This window comes from Phocoena phocoena, chromosome X (genome assembly GCF_963924675.1).
Source record: "Phocoena phocoena chromosome X, mPhoPho1.1, whole genome shotgun sequence".
Taxonomy (NCBI): Eukaryota; Metazoa; Chordata; class Mammalia; order Artiodactyla; family Phocoenidae; genus Phocoena; species Phocoena phocoena.
In genome coordinates, this window is record NC_089240.1 from 112,421,777 (window position 1) to 112,437,732 (window position 15,956).

General features: G+C 41.1%; 1 protein-coding gene across 1 annotated transcript in view; it reads right to left on the reverse strand.

Moving 5' to 3' along the window:
• Positions 1 to 15,956, reverse strand: part of GPC4 (glypican 4) — a 106,883-nt gene that overhangs the window by 5,531 nt on the left and 85,396 nt on the right. Inside the window, exons 3-4 of the mRNA XM_065900846.1 lie at positions 14,963 to 15,354; positions 2,394 to 2,559 (exon numbers count right to left, since the gene is read on the reverse strand). Coding sequence (XP_065756918.1) covers positions 2,394 to 2,559; positions 14,963 to 15,354 — 558 coding nt within the window. The remainder of the gene's footprint in view (positions 1 to 2,393; positions 2,560 to 14,962; positions 15,355 to 15,956) is intronic.

The window sequence follows — 15,956 nt, forward strand, 5'->3', positions numbered from 1 at the left end:
AAAGCGATTCCTCTTGCACTGTGCCGCCGATAATCAGAAACCCAATCTTCAGCCTCGCGACCCGACTGGATGAACAAAAGGCAGTTTCCCGACTTAACCCCAACATCTGATTTAAAGAAGTGGGGAAAAAAGCCCTTGCCCATTCATTAACTGCAGTCATTTTAAGAGGGGGAAAATTCCTTGCAAAGAAAAAAAAAAAGAACTTATGGTAAAGGTATGTAAATTGGGACTGAATTCTATAACCACAGAGCAAATTAAACCCTTGTGAAAATCCACGAAAAAGCACTGGAGATTAACAATGTCTATTACTCCTGGCCTTTTATATCAGCTTATTAGAAATAAATAATAAAACACCCATTAAAAATGAAGTTTAGATATAATTATATTCCTCCTCCCTCCAGAAAGTATCACTTAAAATAACTGAAGAAAATTGATTCTGAAATCCTACCAATTTCCACTTGGGTTGAATTTTTGTTTCATCAAAGATAACAAATGTAATTTGTAAAACACACAGCGAGAATAGTGGCAGCAAAGGAAGTCCTCCTTGATTCAGAGTACCTGGTTGAAGACGTTAATTAAGCAAGCCAGAGTATGGTTTTAATATGGACCTGCAGACTCTTGGAAAAAATATGTAGAAGAATTTGTATTTTAAGACGAGTTTCTGAGTTATAGTTTCTGTCAGACACATTAGAAGAACAGAATAGTGTACCTCATTCCTGATGTGCCTGTAGAAATGTTACCCAAACTAGATCGTTGTCACCAGACATTTTTGCTACTGTATAGCAAATGCTACAGCTCTGTCCAGAGAACTAGTGCATTAGATGTTACAGGGGAAAGCGAAAAGGCAAACCATCTTGTTTTTTAAAAATGAATTTAGCAAAAGTGAGCTGCAAACTTGACATTTGGGGTGGGGGTGAGAGTGGGATTAAAAAAGAGAGAAAGCAAAAACTTTCAACTTTAGATCTAGAAATGCCACGGGCTTTTATTTCCATGGGAAATATTTTCCAGCAACAATTTCTCCCATGGCTTCTTTCTGGGCGTGATGGGCCATTTGTGCGTGTGTGTGTTGACTGGTCTTATGCCTTCCCTTTCATGGGATTCTGCTTTTCTGTGTGTGGAAGATTTTTTCAGGTCTTCTAGCTTTGAGCTATTTAGGCTACAATTGTGCTGAAGCGTTTGGTATTCACATCTTCTTTTCCCCCCTTGTGTCAGTGTTCTCAAGAATCTGTTGGAGCCAATTTATTGATGCACTTTCAGAGTTAATATGGTAATCAGCTCTCATGCAGACTAAACAGCATTCCCCGGCTCCGATCCCCGCATTCCCCTCCCCGAAAAAACCCTCAGCAAATTGCGTACATGTTCCCATGATGTGGACAAATAAGTGAAAAATAGGTGCTTACAAAGACACTCAAATTCTACAATTATGTAAATGTGACTGGGTATGGGAGAAAAACCTGAGTTTGTTTTGGGGTGCTGATAGTATGTGGGTGAAGACCCACCACCACTAGCAGCTTCAACAACTGCGACTAACATCCCGGGATTCCCATATGCATTAAGCAAGCATCGAGGGAGTCGATGACTGGATATTTCAATCATCCATAATTTGTCCCTTCCCACATAATTAACATTCTTAGAAACAGGCCACTTTACTTCCATTGGTGTCTGGGTTCCCAGTAATGGTTTTCTAAGTTTTAGGTGTAGACGAGAACACTGACCTCTAAAATTACCAGGACAAAAGTCCTTCCATTCTCACCAGAGCAGTCTGTGATTGTTAAATCTCTACAGAAACATAACCCTTACATTTCCACAATCAGATTGCACCTGATCCAAATACCCAATGGGTATCTGGCCGTTTGCAGAAGATTTGGTTGCAATGTAACAGATATAACATTTGAAAAGCCGCTTTCACATCTCAGTGATGGCTGTACTCCAGCATTTACATGGATACCAGCCTATGATGCAGAACTAAAACTGACCTTTAGGGGGAAAATGTCAAAAAATCACTTTCTTGTTATTAAAACTTGGTATTCGCTGCGTCTAACGTCTGTCTAATGTCTTCAGAAGTGCCACCATTAGTTCAAGGGAACATTTACCTGTAGAGTGGTGTGAACTTTCAGTACAGTCAGAACTCTGGCAAACACTACATAATGAACAGAAATTTCATCGCTGATAATTAAAACATTCCTTGGGGAATTCCCTGGCAGTCTGGTGGTTAGGACTCTGCGCTTTCATTGCCAGGGCCTGAGTTCAATCCCTGGTCGGGGAACTAAGATTCCGCAAGCCGTGTGGCATGGCCAAAAAAAAAAAATTAAAATTAAAAAATAAATAAAACATTCCTTGTGGCAGAAGCTTAGCAATCAATAGCAACAGAAATACATTAATCGCCTGCTCACCTATGAAATTGTTCCACTCGAAATCAAGATCCCCTTGGTTGGCCAAACAACCTCTCATGATGTTGGAGCAGTAGTTGTAACAGGGTTTCACAGTCACGAGACCTTGGCAGTGGGAGCAGTAGATCATCTTCAACAGGGCATGGGTACACTGGGCTGTGGGATTTACCTAATTGGGAGAAGAAAAAGACAACGGTGGGGCAAAGATAGACATAGCAATTGCAAGTCTATCAAGTTGACTTTGAAGGCTTGGCCATGAACTTCCCTTAAGAATGAGTCGTGATGGGTCACACTTAGCAGGCCTGGCTTGCTTCCTGAAGAGCAAAATTAGATAAAGAAAAGGGGTATGCTGGGAAGAAGGTGGAGGTAGGGATGAACACTGAATTACCTTAAACAACAAAGTTGCATATCACACGCAGACTCAACTACTCGCACTCATTTTAAACGGCTCAACGATTTCAAAGTCCTTTTACGAATAAATTTCCAGGATCGCCGTAAGATGCAGTAGTAGAGGTGGTCTTTACCTGCCTGCCATCCATGGCCAGCTGTGGCCTCTCCCATCACCGTGTTTGCCTTGCCAGACTGGAACTCAAGCACATCTTCTCTTCAGACACATTGACTACAAGACTGCCCTTTCACACGTAAGCCCCCAGTCGTTTAGAAGGGTACCTCGTGTGTACTCCCTTCTGTGCCAATAGCTGCACAGAAGACAAAATTAATGTATCCTACAGGGAAGAATGTGAATAAATTTGAACCTGGGGTTCTGTGAAGGCCGTCCAAGGCTTGGGAGCAGTATAGCATAGAGTGCTCAGGGAACACTTGATGAAGAGGTGGGACTTCAGTTAAATTCTGAAGAGGGGGTTGGATTTATTTATTTATTTTTAAAATTTTTATTGAAGTAGAGTTGGTTTACAATGTTGTGTTTAATTTCTGCTGTACAGCAAAGTGACTCATATTTATATTATTTTTCCTATTCTTTTCCATTATGATTTATCACAGGACATTGAATATAGTTCCCTGTGCTGTACAGTAGGATCCTATTGTTTATCCATCCCACATATAATAGTTTGCATCCGCTAATCAGAAGGGGTTGGATTTCAATGATCAAATGAAGGGAGAACATCGCAGTTAGGAAGAATGAAATGAACAAAAGCATACGTGGTACTGAGCAGACCGAGGAATCTTAGAACGGGGTTGAGGAATTATGGGAAATAAGGTTGGCTGAGTACAGGAAGGGCTGTGTATGTGACTGGACAGTAAAGGGGATTGAAAACCAGGCAGAAATCAAGACACCATATGGCAGGACACAGGGAGCTACTGAAAGTTCATGAGCAAAGGAAGAGGCAAGGATGAAGGTGGCACCGAAGACGGATTGGCCTAGGCGTCCTCTGTAAAGAAATGAGACTTGGTTTCATCTTTCTTCAATTGTGTGGCCTTTCAATTGCACTTCTATAGGGTGCAATTGTCTTGGGCATAGAAGAGCCGATCCCATCCTGTCACTCATTTCCATCAATGCTTAGAAAGGATCATGGCCAGGATCACAAGCTGGCAGCTCCCCAAGAGTTCCTGTGTTGTCATTCTCTCTGCGCCACCCTCCCCTTTTGGAGTCAATATCAGAGGATTAGTGCATTCCTCTCTATCAGTACCAACCAGCTCTGCAAACAGAGACTTCTGAAAGCAGATACCACCGCAGGGAACAGATGCTGGGATGCAGGGCAGTCCAGCAGTGCACTTCACCTGCTCCGGAGCGTTACTTTGGATACCACTTATCAACAGTAGCCTTAGGGACAGGAACGGGAGATTAGCACCACCAGAAGAAAAACTTCACACTGTTAGGCTCCTATCTGATGTACACACACACACCCTCTTATCTCAAACAGAACTCTAGCCTAAAAGGGGGAGGTACATCCAACAGGACGGTAGTTGTATACACCGAAGTCAGGGTTCCCTGCGAACAATTAGGACTTTTCCACAGTTTTAACCAGTGCCAAATGTTTTCCTAGGCAGTAAATTAGTCCTTTTAACTATGTATTAACATACAGTAAAATCTTGGCTAAACGATGCCCTGGAGGAATAGCCAATCTGGATAGCTAGGTTTCCTGGACAGCAACAAGAGCATGCCTTTAAAGTCACAGAGAGTTAGGACTTTGATACTTTCCCACCCCCTCACTGGACAGAGGAACAAACAGGCCTGGAGAGAGGAGGTGGCCAGACATTCACAGAAGTTGGAAGGGGCCCTAGAGATCACTGAGTACAGCTCTCACATTTGAGGGATGAGAAAACCAAAGCCAAAGAGAATAATTGACTTGTGGGCAGCCACCTCACCGCATATGACTCTAGCACTGCACCTTAGGAAACACTGAAACGATTTCCCACATATATCATGTGTCCCTGCCTCTTTAAACTGAATATATGAAACTCGAATCTTAAGCATCGGTAGTTTTCTGCTTTATCTTAAATTAGGTTCCACATTGGTGAGATTGCCAAAATGGCTGGATTCTGGAGAGGTAAAGAGTTATTATGAAAATGCCTGTGAAAACCAGGTTAGTGCGTGGCATTTTTTTATTATGAGGCTTATCAGGAAACAATGGACTTGTGCGAGAAAACAATGTAAAAAGTTAACATGTCAACAAGCAGTTACTGAGCACCTACTATGTGCCAGGGATTATTCTGGAATGCATTTGTGATTAGGTAGCAAGGCAAGTAGGAATTTCTAGACTACGGGACCTGTCCTAGAAAACACAAAGAAATTTCCAAATGGTGTAGACCTTTTGGAAATAAGCAAAAATTTTAAACTCCACAATTGTGCTCGAGAAACGCTTTTGGCCAAAGAAGTCCTTTCCCTTTCTCTCTCTTTTTGAACTCTACGATGGGGTTCACTACATCCTTGGTTCAACTATAAGTCAAATCATTTATGCCGTAGGCCTTACAGGAGTATCCTAAAATAGGCTGATGGAGCCTCAAGTTTTAAAAGAGAGACCAAACCAAATGACACAGTAGAGTTTTATTAAAGGAAGATTATGAAGCTGGGTTTGGCGGAGTTTTTCCATTTCATTCTTTGGCTAAGTACGGGCTCATGTTCTGCACATGACTTGTTGTGTAACTACTAAAAATGATCACAAGGAACTCAGCAATAACATGCTATGGAAACACTAAATAATACCAGAACTGGGGAAGTTATAAGAAAACTGGGATGAGAAAGGACATATGAAATACCAAAGTTAGAGAAAATCTGCCTTTCGTCTCACAACCACTGATCAGACTACCACGCAGTGTTTTTTACATGAAGGGAATTCAGAACCTGGGAAATAAACCCCTTGTGTGGGATAAAGTAGAAAGACAAAGGCTTTTAAAACAGTCATGAGAACTAAAGAAATAGGGGTCCCCTGCTATGCTCACTCCCCCAGAAGAAGTGATGAGACTACCCCCCAGGTCTTGGGTCCCCATTCTCACTGACCTGACCAAGTTCAGGATGGTGAACACAGAGTACTAAGGCCCAGCTCTCCTTTCTGACTCTGGACTACCCCAGTGGACAAACAAAATGGCTGTCTCTCTTTTGGAATCGTCTGTGGCTTCTCGGTAAAGAGCAATGTAGGTTGGTCAACAAGCCAAAGGAATACTATTGCACTGGGAAGAAAGAGCCTAATAGTATATAGTACTTCAATTTAAATTCTCCTGTGGAGTTTCTGGTAAAATCTAGCATCTCCTTGATCCAGTGATGGCTCTCGCTGTCATGTCATGATATACCAGGCCCTCAAGGGTACTCCATTACAAGCTCTCAACGGTCTCTCCACCATGCCAGGGGCAAACCTTTCACCCGAAAGCAGATATAATAGTAGACGAAGTCATACCGTGTTCTGGGGATTTAATAATTTTGAATATAAATTCAACTTCACTCACATTCTACTCCCTTGTAACACTCAAAATCAATCACTTCTCTCAAGTCCCCAAATAACTCAGTTACTGAAATAATTTATACCAGAAGACCCAAGACTCAGTGGTAGATCATGCCACATGGGGATTAACAAAATGGGTAACCAAACTCTAAGATCTTGCTTTAATCCTCACTTACGTACTGATTCTCTATGGCCTGCCGTGCCACTTAAAATGATCAATCTGATTATTCCTTTGGGTCACAGGTCTTGACTAATGTTTGGTATGTTTTCCTTTTATTCAGAAGGGTCTGTTGAGCCCAGATGTGACTTCCAGAATCCTTGGGGCTGGGGGAGGAGTCGGGTAGGGGTTAATTATGGTTGCTTTTATAAAAGTCAGATTTTCGGACCTCACTTAGCAAATCAAAAGTTATTTCTCAAAATGATATTTAGAAAAAACAGGAAAAGGAAAACTGTACACACTTCCCTTCCTCCTTTGAACCACTGACATAAAGAATGGGTTGATGGTCTCAGACAGAAAATGCTTATTCAGTTTCTATGGTTTCATGATCATGAAGGTCATGATGTTAATACTGAAGAGAAAAATATTCTGTTCGATGTCAATTAATTTTCTACTGATAGCTTTTATTGGACTTTATTGCTTTATATGATATAGAGTACTTACTATGTGCCAGGCTCTGTTCTAAGTACTTTATATGTATTAAATCATTTAAGCTTCAAAATAATCATAGGAGATGAGTATTATTATTTTGTTTCACAGATAAGGAAACAGAAGCCTAAAGAGATTAAGAGACAAACACATCTTCCAGTAGATGGCCAAGATTTGAAATGGGGCAGTTTTGTCCTAGAGCAGGTACACTCAATTTCCTTGATGTATATCTTTTGAGTGCCAGACTATCGGAACCTTAAGGGCAGCACATGGGGCTGGTCCTCCTGCATAGCTCGCAGATCTAACATAGGGTATCCACACACAGTGAATACCTCAGCTCTGGGGTTGGATATTTTCTAGTGAGAATTTGCAGGTTTCAAATTTACTGACCAAATGAATCAGTTTTTATGTTGATGGGCAAGTTAGGATGTAACTGTTCTACATGGAACGATATCTGACTGGACAACTATGAATGAGATGACAGATTTTTAAATAATTTTAATAATAATTTTAAATAATGACTTATGCACTCAATGCACTCAGTAGCCACAACTACTGAGCCTGTGTGCCACAACTACTGAAACCCATGCTACAGGGATGAGAAAAAAAAAAATTCACCAGAGGTAGACACAAAGAACTCAAAAGCTCAAGTAAACACTGCTGGACACGAAGAGAAAAGAGGTTACTGGAACAAAACAGGAAACTATATATTTTGCCAAAGTTTTAACAGTTTGAAAAACTTGCAGCTAAATGTAGCAGAGATGATCAATTTCTACTAGAACGTGGCATATTATTTATATAAGGAAAAGGTTTTGACATTAATTACAGAAGAATGAGATGGCTTGATTTGTTTACTTTGGGGGACCAGTATGATAGAAAGGGAACATCGTCTGGACTCAATATTCCTTTATTAACTCAAATCAAAATCAATCTGAGTTATTGAGCATAATGACAATACATTAATAGTCAACTTCCAAGCCTTATAAAATCCTTCAAGACTGACTAAGGTGTTTCTAAATGGTAAGGTAACAAAGAATGTAGATCTTAGGAGCTAGTCTATGTTTCATGGTAAAAGTCAGTGGAGGGGGAGGGGTCCTCATTTCCTTTTTAACTTATTAAGACTCTTTTAAAAATACTCATTCCTGCATTCCTCAGGGTATACATTTAACGTGACATCTGCACTCCATTTCTGCTATAAAATGTCTCTGCAGAAAAGTCCTTTTCTCTGCAAAGACTCTCTTAATATAGATTGAGACTTTCTACCAAATAACCTGCATTTTCCAAACACCACATTAAAAACTACTGCAAGCCGCCTGAAAAAAGAGAAATCCTGGAACAGAACTCTTCACACAGCCTGGATCTCATTTCAGTAATTTAGAATGAGCCTTCAGCCACATTACACAGTGATGGCAGTCAACATGCGGCACTCAAGTTAGAAACACATTTCCTTCTAGTTTCTTCCAGTTCCTAACACACATTCACTGCAACATTTTTCCCCTGCACTGCCAATAGTACCAAACAAACAGAAAGGGTCTAGATTTTTATCTGTTCTTGGTAACATAAGCACCCAACAAAAATAACAGGAAATCGTTCCCCAAATTATGGTCAAAGAAAGAGATAGGGGGACTATCAAAGAAAGAGATAGAAGACTTCCCTGGTGGTGCAGTGGTTAAGAATCCGCCTGCCAATTCAGGGGACACAGGTTCGATCCCTGGTCTGGGAAGATCCCACATGCCGCAGAGCAACTAAGCCCGTGCACCACAACTACTGAGGCTGTGCTCTAGAGCCTGTGAGCCACAACTACTGAGCCTGTGTGCCACAACTACTGAAACCCATGCGCCTAGAGCCCGTGCTCTTCAACAAGAGAGGCCACCGCTCACCGCAACCAGAGAAAGCCTGCACACAGCAATGAAGACACAACACAGCCAGAAATAAAGAAAATTTTAAAAAGAAAAAAAAAAGAAAAAGATAGGGAACCCAAACACGCTGTGAGATGTGAAGGGTTTATTCAACAACTTCCCAATTCAGTTTGATTTCAATACACAAACGTGCTAAGAAAGAAGGTGGAGATTCTCCTAAGTCCCTGATAATAGGATTTTAAACACATAACAAAAGATATAAAATAAGCTAGGAAAAAAAGAAATAAATAAATAAAATAAGCTAGGATTCATTCAGGAATATTTGGAGCCACACTGTAGCTGAAACTGCATAAATGCTTGAAAATAAGTCTTGTGTTTTAAATTAGACTCAGTTATGATAACTTGAAGCATCATTGTATCCGCCCCCTTGTAGAGGGCTCTATTATTGTTTTGAGAGTATTCAGTCCTTGACACTTCCCACACCCCTACCTTCCCCATGTCTCCACCCCTGTATGTATTACAGTGTATAGAATATATATATATATATCCCACCTTCCTCTTTGCAATTCTAGTCTTTAAGGTTGTGTGTGAAAAATATTAAATGTTGAATACATATCTACACTTAAAAGCTTTTTGTATTGCTCATTTTTAAAAATAGACATAATGATTTGGGGAAATGGTGTAGTACTCTTGTAGGTGTCCGGGCATTGCGAATAGACAACAACAAAGGGGGATCAATGGAAATCGTTTTCAAGGCAGGATTTCTAATTACAGTCCCCGGAGTTTGGGGTTGGGGTATAGACACAGCCCCATTATGTCAGTGTTAATTGAAACCATGAGAATGCAACTCTCTTTGGCATAGGAGCTATTAATTTTCACGGTGCATGTAACCACTTGTGCATTTTTGAAAGACCACAACAGACTTCACCCTTCCAGGCAAAACTGCTGCTGCTAGCAGGTAAATGAGAAATGTATCATGAACCATGACAAGTAAAGATGGAATAAGTAATACAAAGATGTGTAGCACCAGGGTATTCGTGAACCATCTGTTCCTAATTAAAGGGACTTTTCTGAAGTTTGAATTGCAAAGCTCAATGGAGCAAGCTGAAATCACTGGATGTCTGCGCCCAGAAAAACTGAAGCAAGGCAAGCATACTTCAAGTAAGAAGCGAGTTTCTCCTGAAGTCAGTTAAGCTTGCTGGTGCTAATAGCCTTTAAAAGGTTTAGTGATAATCAAATCATTGCTCAGCAAATAACAGCAACCCTTTTGTTGCAAAAGTAAACTGGAGAAGCAGAGCATCTGCTCATGAAAAGAAAGTGTGAGCATCTCTGAGTTAAGTATGCATAACTAGTCCCAAGACCACAATGGTTTTCATAGTTGACTTTAAAGGCTTCTTTGTAGATGAAGTGGGTGAGGTTCTCTACCCTGAAGGGTCTTTTTCAGGCCCAAGGTAATTAATTCTACTGGACACCAAAAGATGGAATGTATTTCTTGGGTTGCTCCAGTTCCACCCGTCAACTACATTTGGACAACAGTTCCTACATGAAAAAACATTGCTTGGGTCCCCACACTGATAGAGCTTACTAATTTTTCTCAATCAAATGTAGATTATTTTCAACATGTTCAATTTGAAATATGATTTTCATAGCCAGATCATTTACTGTCTTCCCCATACCACTACACCTTAAATTAAAACCTCTGTTGAGCTGATACTCATACTCCAAAAACGAATGTAATGAATATTTTTTCAAATGTGCAAGTATTCCTTTCCAGCCTTCTAAAAAGAAACATTACACTGATGATAGATTTTTACATAATTTGTGCTTTGGCATCTTTAGAAACTGATTTGATGCTTGAGTGTCTTATTATTATGTAATTTAGATATAACTCAACCTAGTGGAAGGGTTTGATTTCAAGTCAGTCCGTAAGTCAAGAAGATGCTCAGTGGTAAAGCAAAACGTTATTTTTTTAAAGTTATCAATTACAAACACAACATTTAAAATAGTCATATTTCTCAAAAAAAGATATACAGATGGCCAATAGGCACATGAAAAGCTGCTCGACATCACTAATTATTAGAGGAATGCAAATCAAAACTACAATGAGGTATCACCTCACACAAGTCAGAATGGCCATCATTAGAAAGTCTACAAATAAAAAATGCTGGAGGGGGTGTGGAGAAAAGGGAACCCTCTTACACTGTCGGTGGGAATGTAAATTAGTGCAGCCACTATGGAAAACAGTATGGAGGTTCGTCAAAAAAAAAAAAAAAACCTAAAAATAGTTACCATATGATCCAAAAATCCCACTCCTGGGCATATATCCAGAAAAACACTCTAATTCAAAAAGATACAGGCAACCCAATGTTCATAGCAGCACTATTTATAATAGCTGGGACATGGAAGCAACCTAAATGTCCATCAACACACAAATGGCTTAAGAACATGTGGTACGTATATACAATGGAATACTACTCAGCCATAAAAAGAGAATGAAATAATGCCATTTAGAGCAACATGGATGGACCTAGAGATTATCATATTAAGTCAAGTATGTCAGACAGAGAAAGACAAATACCATATGATAGCACTTTTATATGTAATCTAAAAGATGACACAAATGAACTTATTTACAAAGCAGAAACAGACTCACAGACATAGAAAACAAAATTATGGTTACCAAAGGGGAACGGGGTGGGGGAGGGATAAATTAGGGGTTTGGGATTAAAAGATACACACTACTATATGTAATATAGATAAATAACAAGGTCCTACTGTACAGCACAGGGAACTATATTCAAATCCTGTGATAAACCATAATGGAAAAGAATATGAAAAAGTGTGTGTGGGTGTGTGTAACAAGAAACTGTACACGAGAAACTAACACAACATTGTAAATCAGCTATAATAAAAAAGATTTAAGTCATAACAGTATTTTCCACTAAACAATTGGCAAGTAATGTTTTACTGAAAGTAAATTGAGCCCTATAGCTTGTATTCATTTTATTCTCGTATAACAATGCAAACAACTCTTAGGCAGACATGAGAATACAATGAATATAGAATAGGGATCAATTCTCCAAAAATTTAGGGTCATATTTGGAAATTAACTTTCTCAAACAACTTGAAAAAACTAAGGTACACAGAAATTTCTTTCTTGCTTTAAAAAAATTCATACCAGGGCTTCCCTGGTGACGCAGTGGTTGAGAGTCCGCCTGCCGATGCAGGGGACACGGGTTCCTGCCCGGGTCCGGGAAGATCCCACATGCCGCGGAGCGGCTGGGCCCGTGAGCCATGGCCGCTGAGCCTGCATGTCTGGAGCCTGTGCTCCACGGCAGGAGGGGCCACAACAGTGAGAGGCCCGCGTACCGCAAAAAAAAAAAAAAAAAAAATCATACCAAAAGCAACATTGGAAATTGTGATTATTTCCTTCTGGGTCACATACTCTTTATTGCACAGGTAAGTAAGGGTGAACAGTCAATCTTGTTGATTTCCCACCAATCTTATTGGTTCTCAGTTAATTCTGGGAACCATGTCAAGAAGAATGCGATACTGGGAAGCCTCGACTGTTTATCTACCCTGGGAGGTGGCATAACGTGGACTAGACTTCTAGCCCTCAATCGTTTAACCTGCTTCCTTGGTTCGACCACCACCTTCCCCCTCAAGTTAGGGGTTCTGGAATCTCAGTTCTCTAAAGGGGCCCCAACGGGGCTAAGGGAGGCTAACACCGTGGCAGGCTTGTGTCAGCCTGGTCCTTTTTCCCAGGAATCAGCTCAGAGGGGGGATGGTTAATGTAAAGAAACCACTTTCAGACACTTGCAAAGGGTGTTCTAGTCCTTGCTTTTCTCTTTGGCACACACATGCACACGCACATAGACGTTCAAAAGCACATGGCACGCATGGACTCCCCTGGTGGCGCAGCAGTTAAGAATCCGCCTGCCAATGCAGGGGACGTGGGTTCGATCCCCGGTCTGGGAAGATCCCACATGCCACGGAGCAACAAAGCCCATGCACCACAACTACTGAGCCTGCACTCTACAGCCTGCGAGCCACAACTGCTAAACCAGTGCGCCGCAACTACTGAAGCCTGTGCACCTAGAGCATGCGCTCCGCAACAAAGAAGCCACCGCAATGAGAAGGCCGTGCACTGCAACGAAGAGTAGACCCCGCTCGCCGCAACTAGAGAAAGCCCTCGCGCAGCAGCGAAGACCCAATGCAGCTCCCCCGCCCCCGCCAACAAAAAAAGAAAAAGAAAACCACAGCAGTACCTTTCTGCCTATTCAGCTTAGGATAAATGCGAGGAATTGCTGAAGGAGGGCAGATGTGTTAGGGGAACTACAATGTAATTAACTTTGATCTGGATTAACTGTGCATTGTTTAGGGACTCTCTGACAGGAGCATCTCCAAAATTAATAATGGTTGCAGAGGTGGGGGCAGCAGTTCAGGATTCAGACTATTCCTTTAATTATACCCATTATCTCCCTACTTGCTCCCACCCACCCCTCATATGACCCAACGATTTTTTTTGTTTTATTTTTTTGCAATTTATGACGAAAATATCAGGAGGAAAAGGAGTGAACAAAAACGTACTGTAATGAATTGTTTCCTGATGGCTTATGGCTGGGAAATGGGAACACACACACACAATTGTAATAATGGAATGCACCAACAGACTAATACTAACATCTCCCAGTACTAACATGAGACAGCCAATAAGCACCTAATTTTTAAAATACACAATTCTTTATCTTCACTCTGGTAAATGTAAGATTCCTCGCTAGGAGGACCATGTATCCTGGTCTGCCCATGTTATCTGGGTATAATTGTTTTTAAGCACCTCCTGGTTTGGACAATAAATTATATGGCTACCCTAAATCTGAATGAACTCTCTAAGAAGCCACTGGATTTATATTTTACTGTTAGTATCACTGTCTAGTTTGTATTTTGACCAGTCCTCCAGTCCTCAAAACAACCAAATGGGCTAAAATTTGGCTTTTCCTTTGAGGGCCTAAAGGTAACAGCACTAAGATCAGTCCTGCAAAGATAACTCTGCTCCAGAATATTCTATTTCTTCACTGGTGTTGAGTCACAGAGGGTAGAGGTGGAAAGGCCTTCAAAAGGTTTTCAAATTTCATCTTTTTTGGGGGGTGGGGGGAGTGAAGGGGCCATAGAATCTTTTCCCCCTTGAAATCATGTTCAAAACCCTACTACATACAACTGAGGAAAGCAAAGCTTCCCTGGTGCAGCCAGGAGATAAAGGCACAGAGGCAGGGTCTCGTCCACTAGAAGAACCCTGTGTCTCCCTTATCTCTCCTCAAGGAGGCCCCTGAGGTACCTCCTTAGCTGGCTCCAAAGAACAGTCTGAAAAATACTGGTCTGGTCCAATTCCTCTAATTTACAAATGAGGAAAATGTGGCTTATTTCATTTGCTTTTTCCTGCTAGTACAATTCCATTCTATTTTCTGGTAATTCTATAAACAAAGCCATTAAGTCAAGAGCAGGTGGTCCATATTAATTGTCATAGAAAGGTCTGTCTTCTAAAGGGCTCTGAGTATACCTTATAACAAGGAAACATATAGTAATGGATGTGAAATTCTTTTCTAGACTGTAACTAGCAGGCTCAAACATAGTCACTCAAAACAACCAAATGTGGAGTCTATCTGTATATGTTTCTTTCTCTGAAGGAGAAGCAGAATAAGAGCTGAAAAGAATATGGAGGTATTAAATCCATTTTTTGAAAGTTTTTTTGGCTTCACAGCATGTGGGATCTTAGTTCCAGGACCAGGAATCAAACCCTTACCCCCTGCAGTGGAAGCATGGAGTCTTAACCACTGGATGGCCAGGGTAGTCCCTAAATCCATTTTTAAAATTAAGGTTCCAAAGTGAACACGTATCCTGCTTCTAAGAATAGTTACCAAAGAAACCACAGGAAAGAATGATGTTGATACGTGAAGATGTTCATCGCTGTATTGTTTATAGCCACATGATGCACATGTATCAGGAGAAAGTGTAGGAGAGAAGAGGGGAGAGAAAGATGAGAAAAGAACAGAAGAAAAAGACGATTGCTATTGAGACGATGGAATTCTACTGACCTATCTTTCCACATCTCCCAAACTTTCTTTTAATGTGAAACAAAAGAAAACAATAACACAGAATGCAAACAGCGCTTACCACCGAGACTTTGCTCACTACATCTCTTGCAACTGCTAAGCCCTGAGCAAAAGTGCGGGCTGCTACAAATGCACGAGTGACCTGGAGCTTCAGTTTCCGAGGGACATCTCCAAAGGGCTTCAGCTGCTCCGTGTACTTGCTCACGCACTCCAGATAGTCGTCTGTGAAGTGGTACTGGGAGTTCACTAGGCGGAACATCCGCTCCAGGAGGCGGGCCCAGAAGTCATTCAGCATTTCTTCCAGGTTCACATTTCCTGCCACATAGTAGCGCTTCAACTCTTCGAAGAGATCTTTAAATAGCTCGGAATTTTGCATGTACAAGTGACCATATGTCTTCACAAACATGTCATTCAGGGATTTCTCCGCATTTTCAAGTAGTTCTTTGAAGAATTCTAAAAACAAAACCAAAAAAGAAAGGAAAAAAGAAAGAGTTCTCAGTAATTCAACAACAGAGTGCTTGCTTTTCAGGTAAATCTGAAAACTGGAAAAAAAAATCCTGAAATTAAATTGGAAATCATGCTTGTATATAAGGTGGATTTCTTTGGGGGGATCTGGCATCTCTGATCGTTTATCAATGAAAGGAAACCTATGTCACAAAGTCACGTGTCTATGTCTAAGAGGGAAAAAAATGAAACTTTAAACGGACAACTTCTCAGGACTCCCTCCCTCCCTCCTTTTTCTTATTTAGTCACAAGGTAAATAAAGAACTGGATAAAAATGGATACATAAAGTCTAAAACATGAGGTTTGCCAGAACTTTTTACTATAAGAATCTAAACCAGGGCTTCCCTGGTGGCGCAGTGGTTGAGAGTCCGCCTGCCGATGCAGGGGACACGGGTTCGTGCCCCGGTCCGGGAAGATCCCACATGCCGCGGAGCGGCTGGGTCCGTGAGCCATGGCCGCTGAGCCTGCGTGTCCGGAGCCTGTGCTCCACAGCGGGAGAGGCCGCAACAGTGAGAGGCCCGCGTACCGCAAAAAAAAAAAAAAAAAAGAAT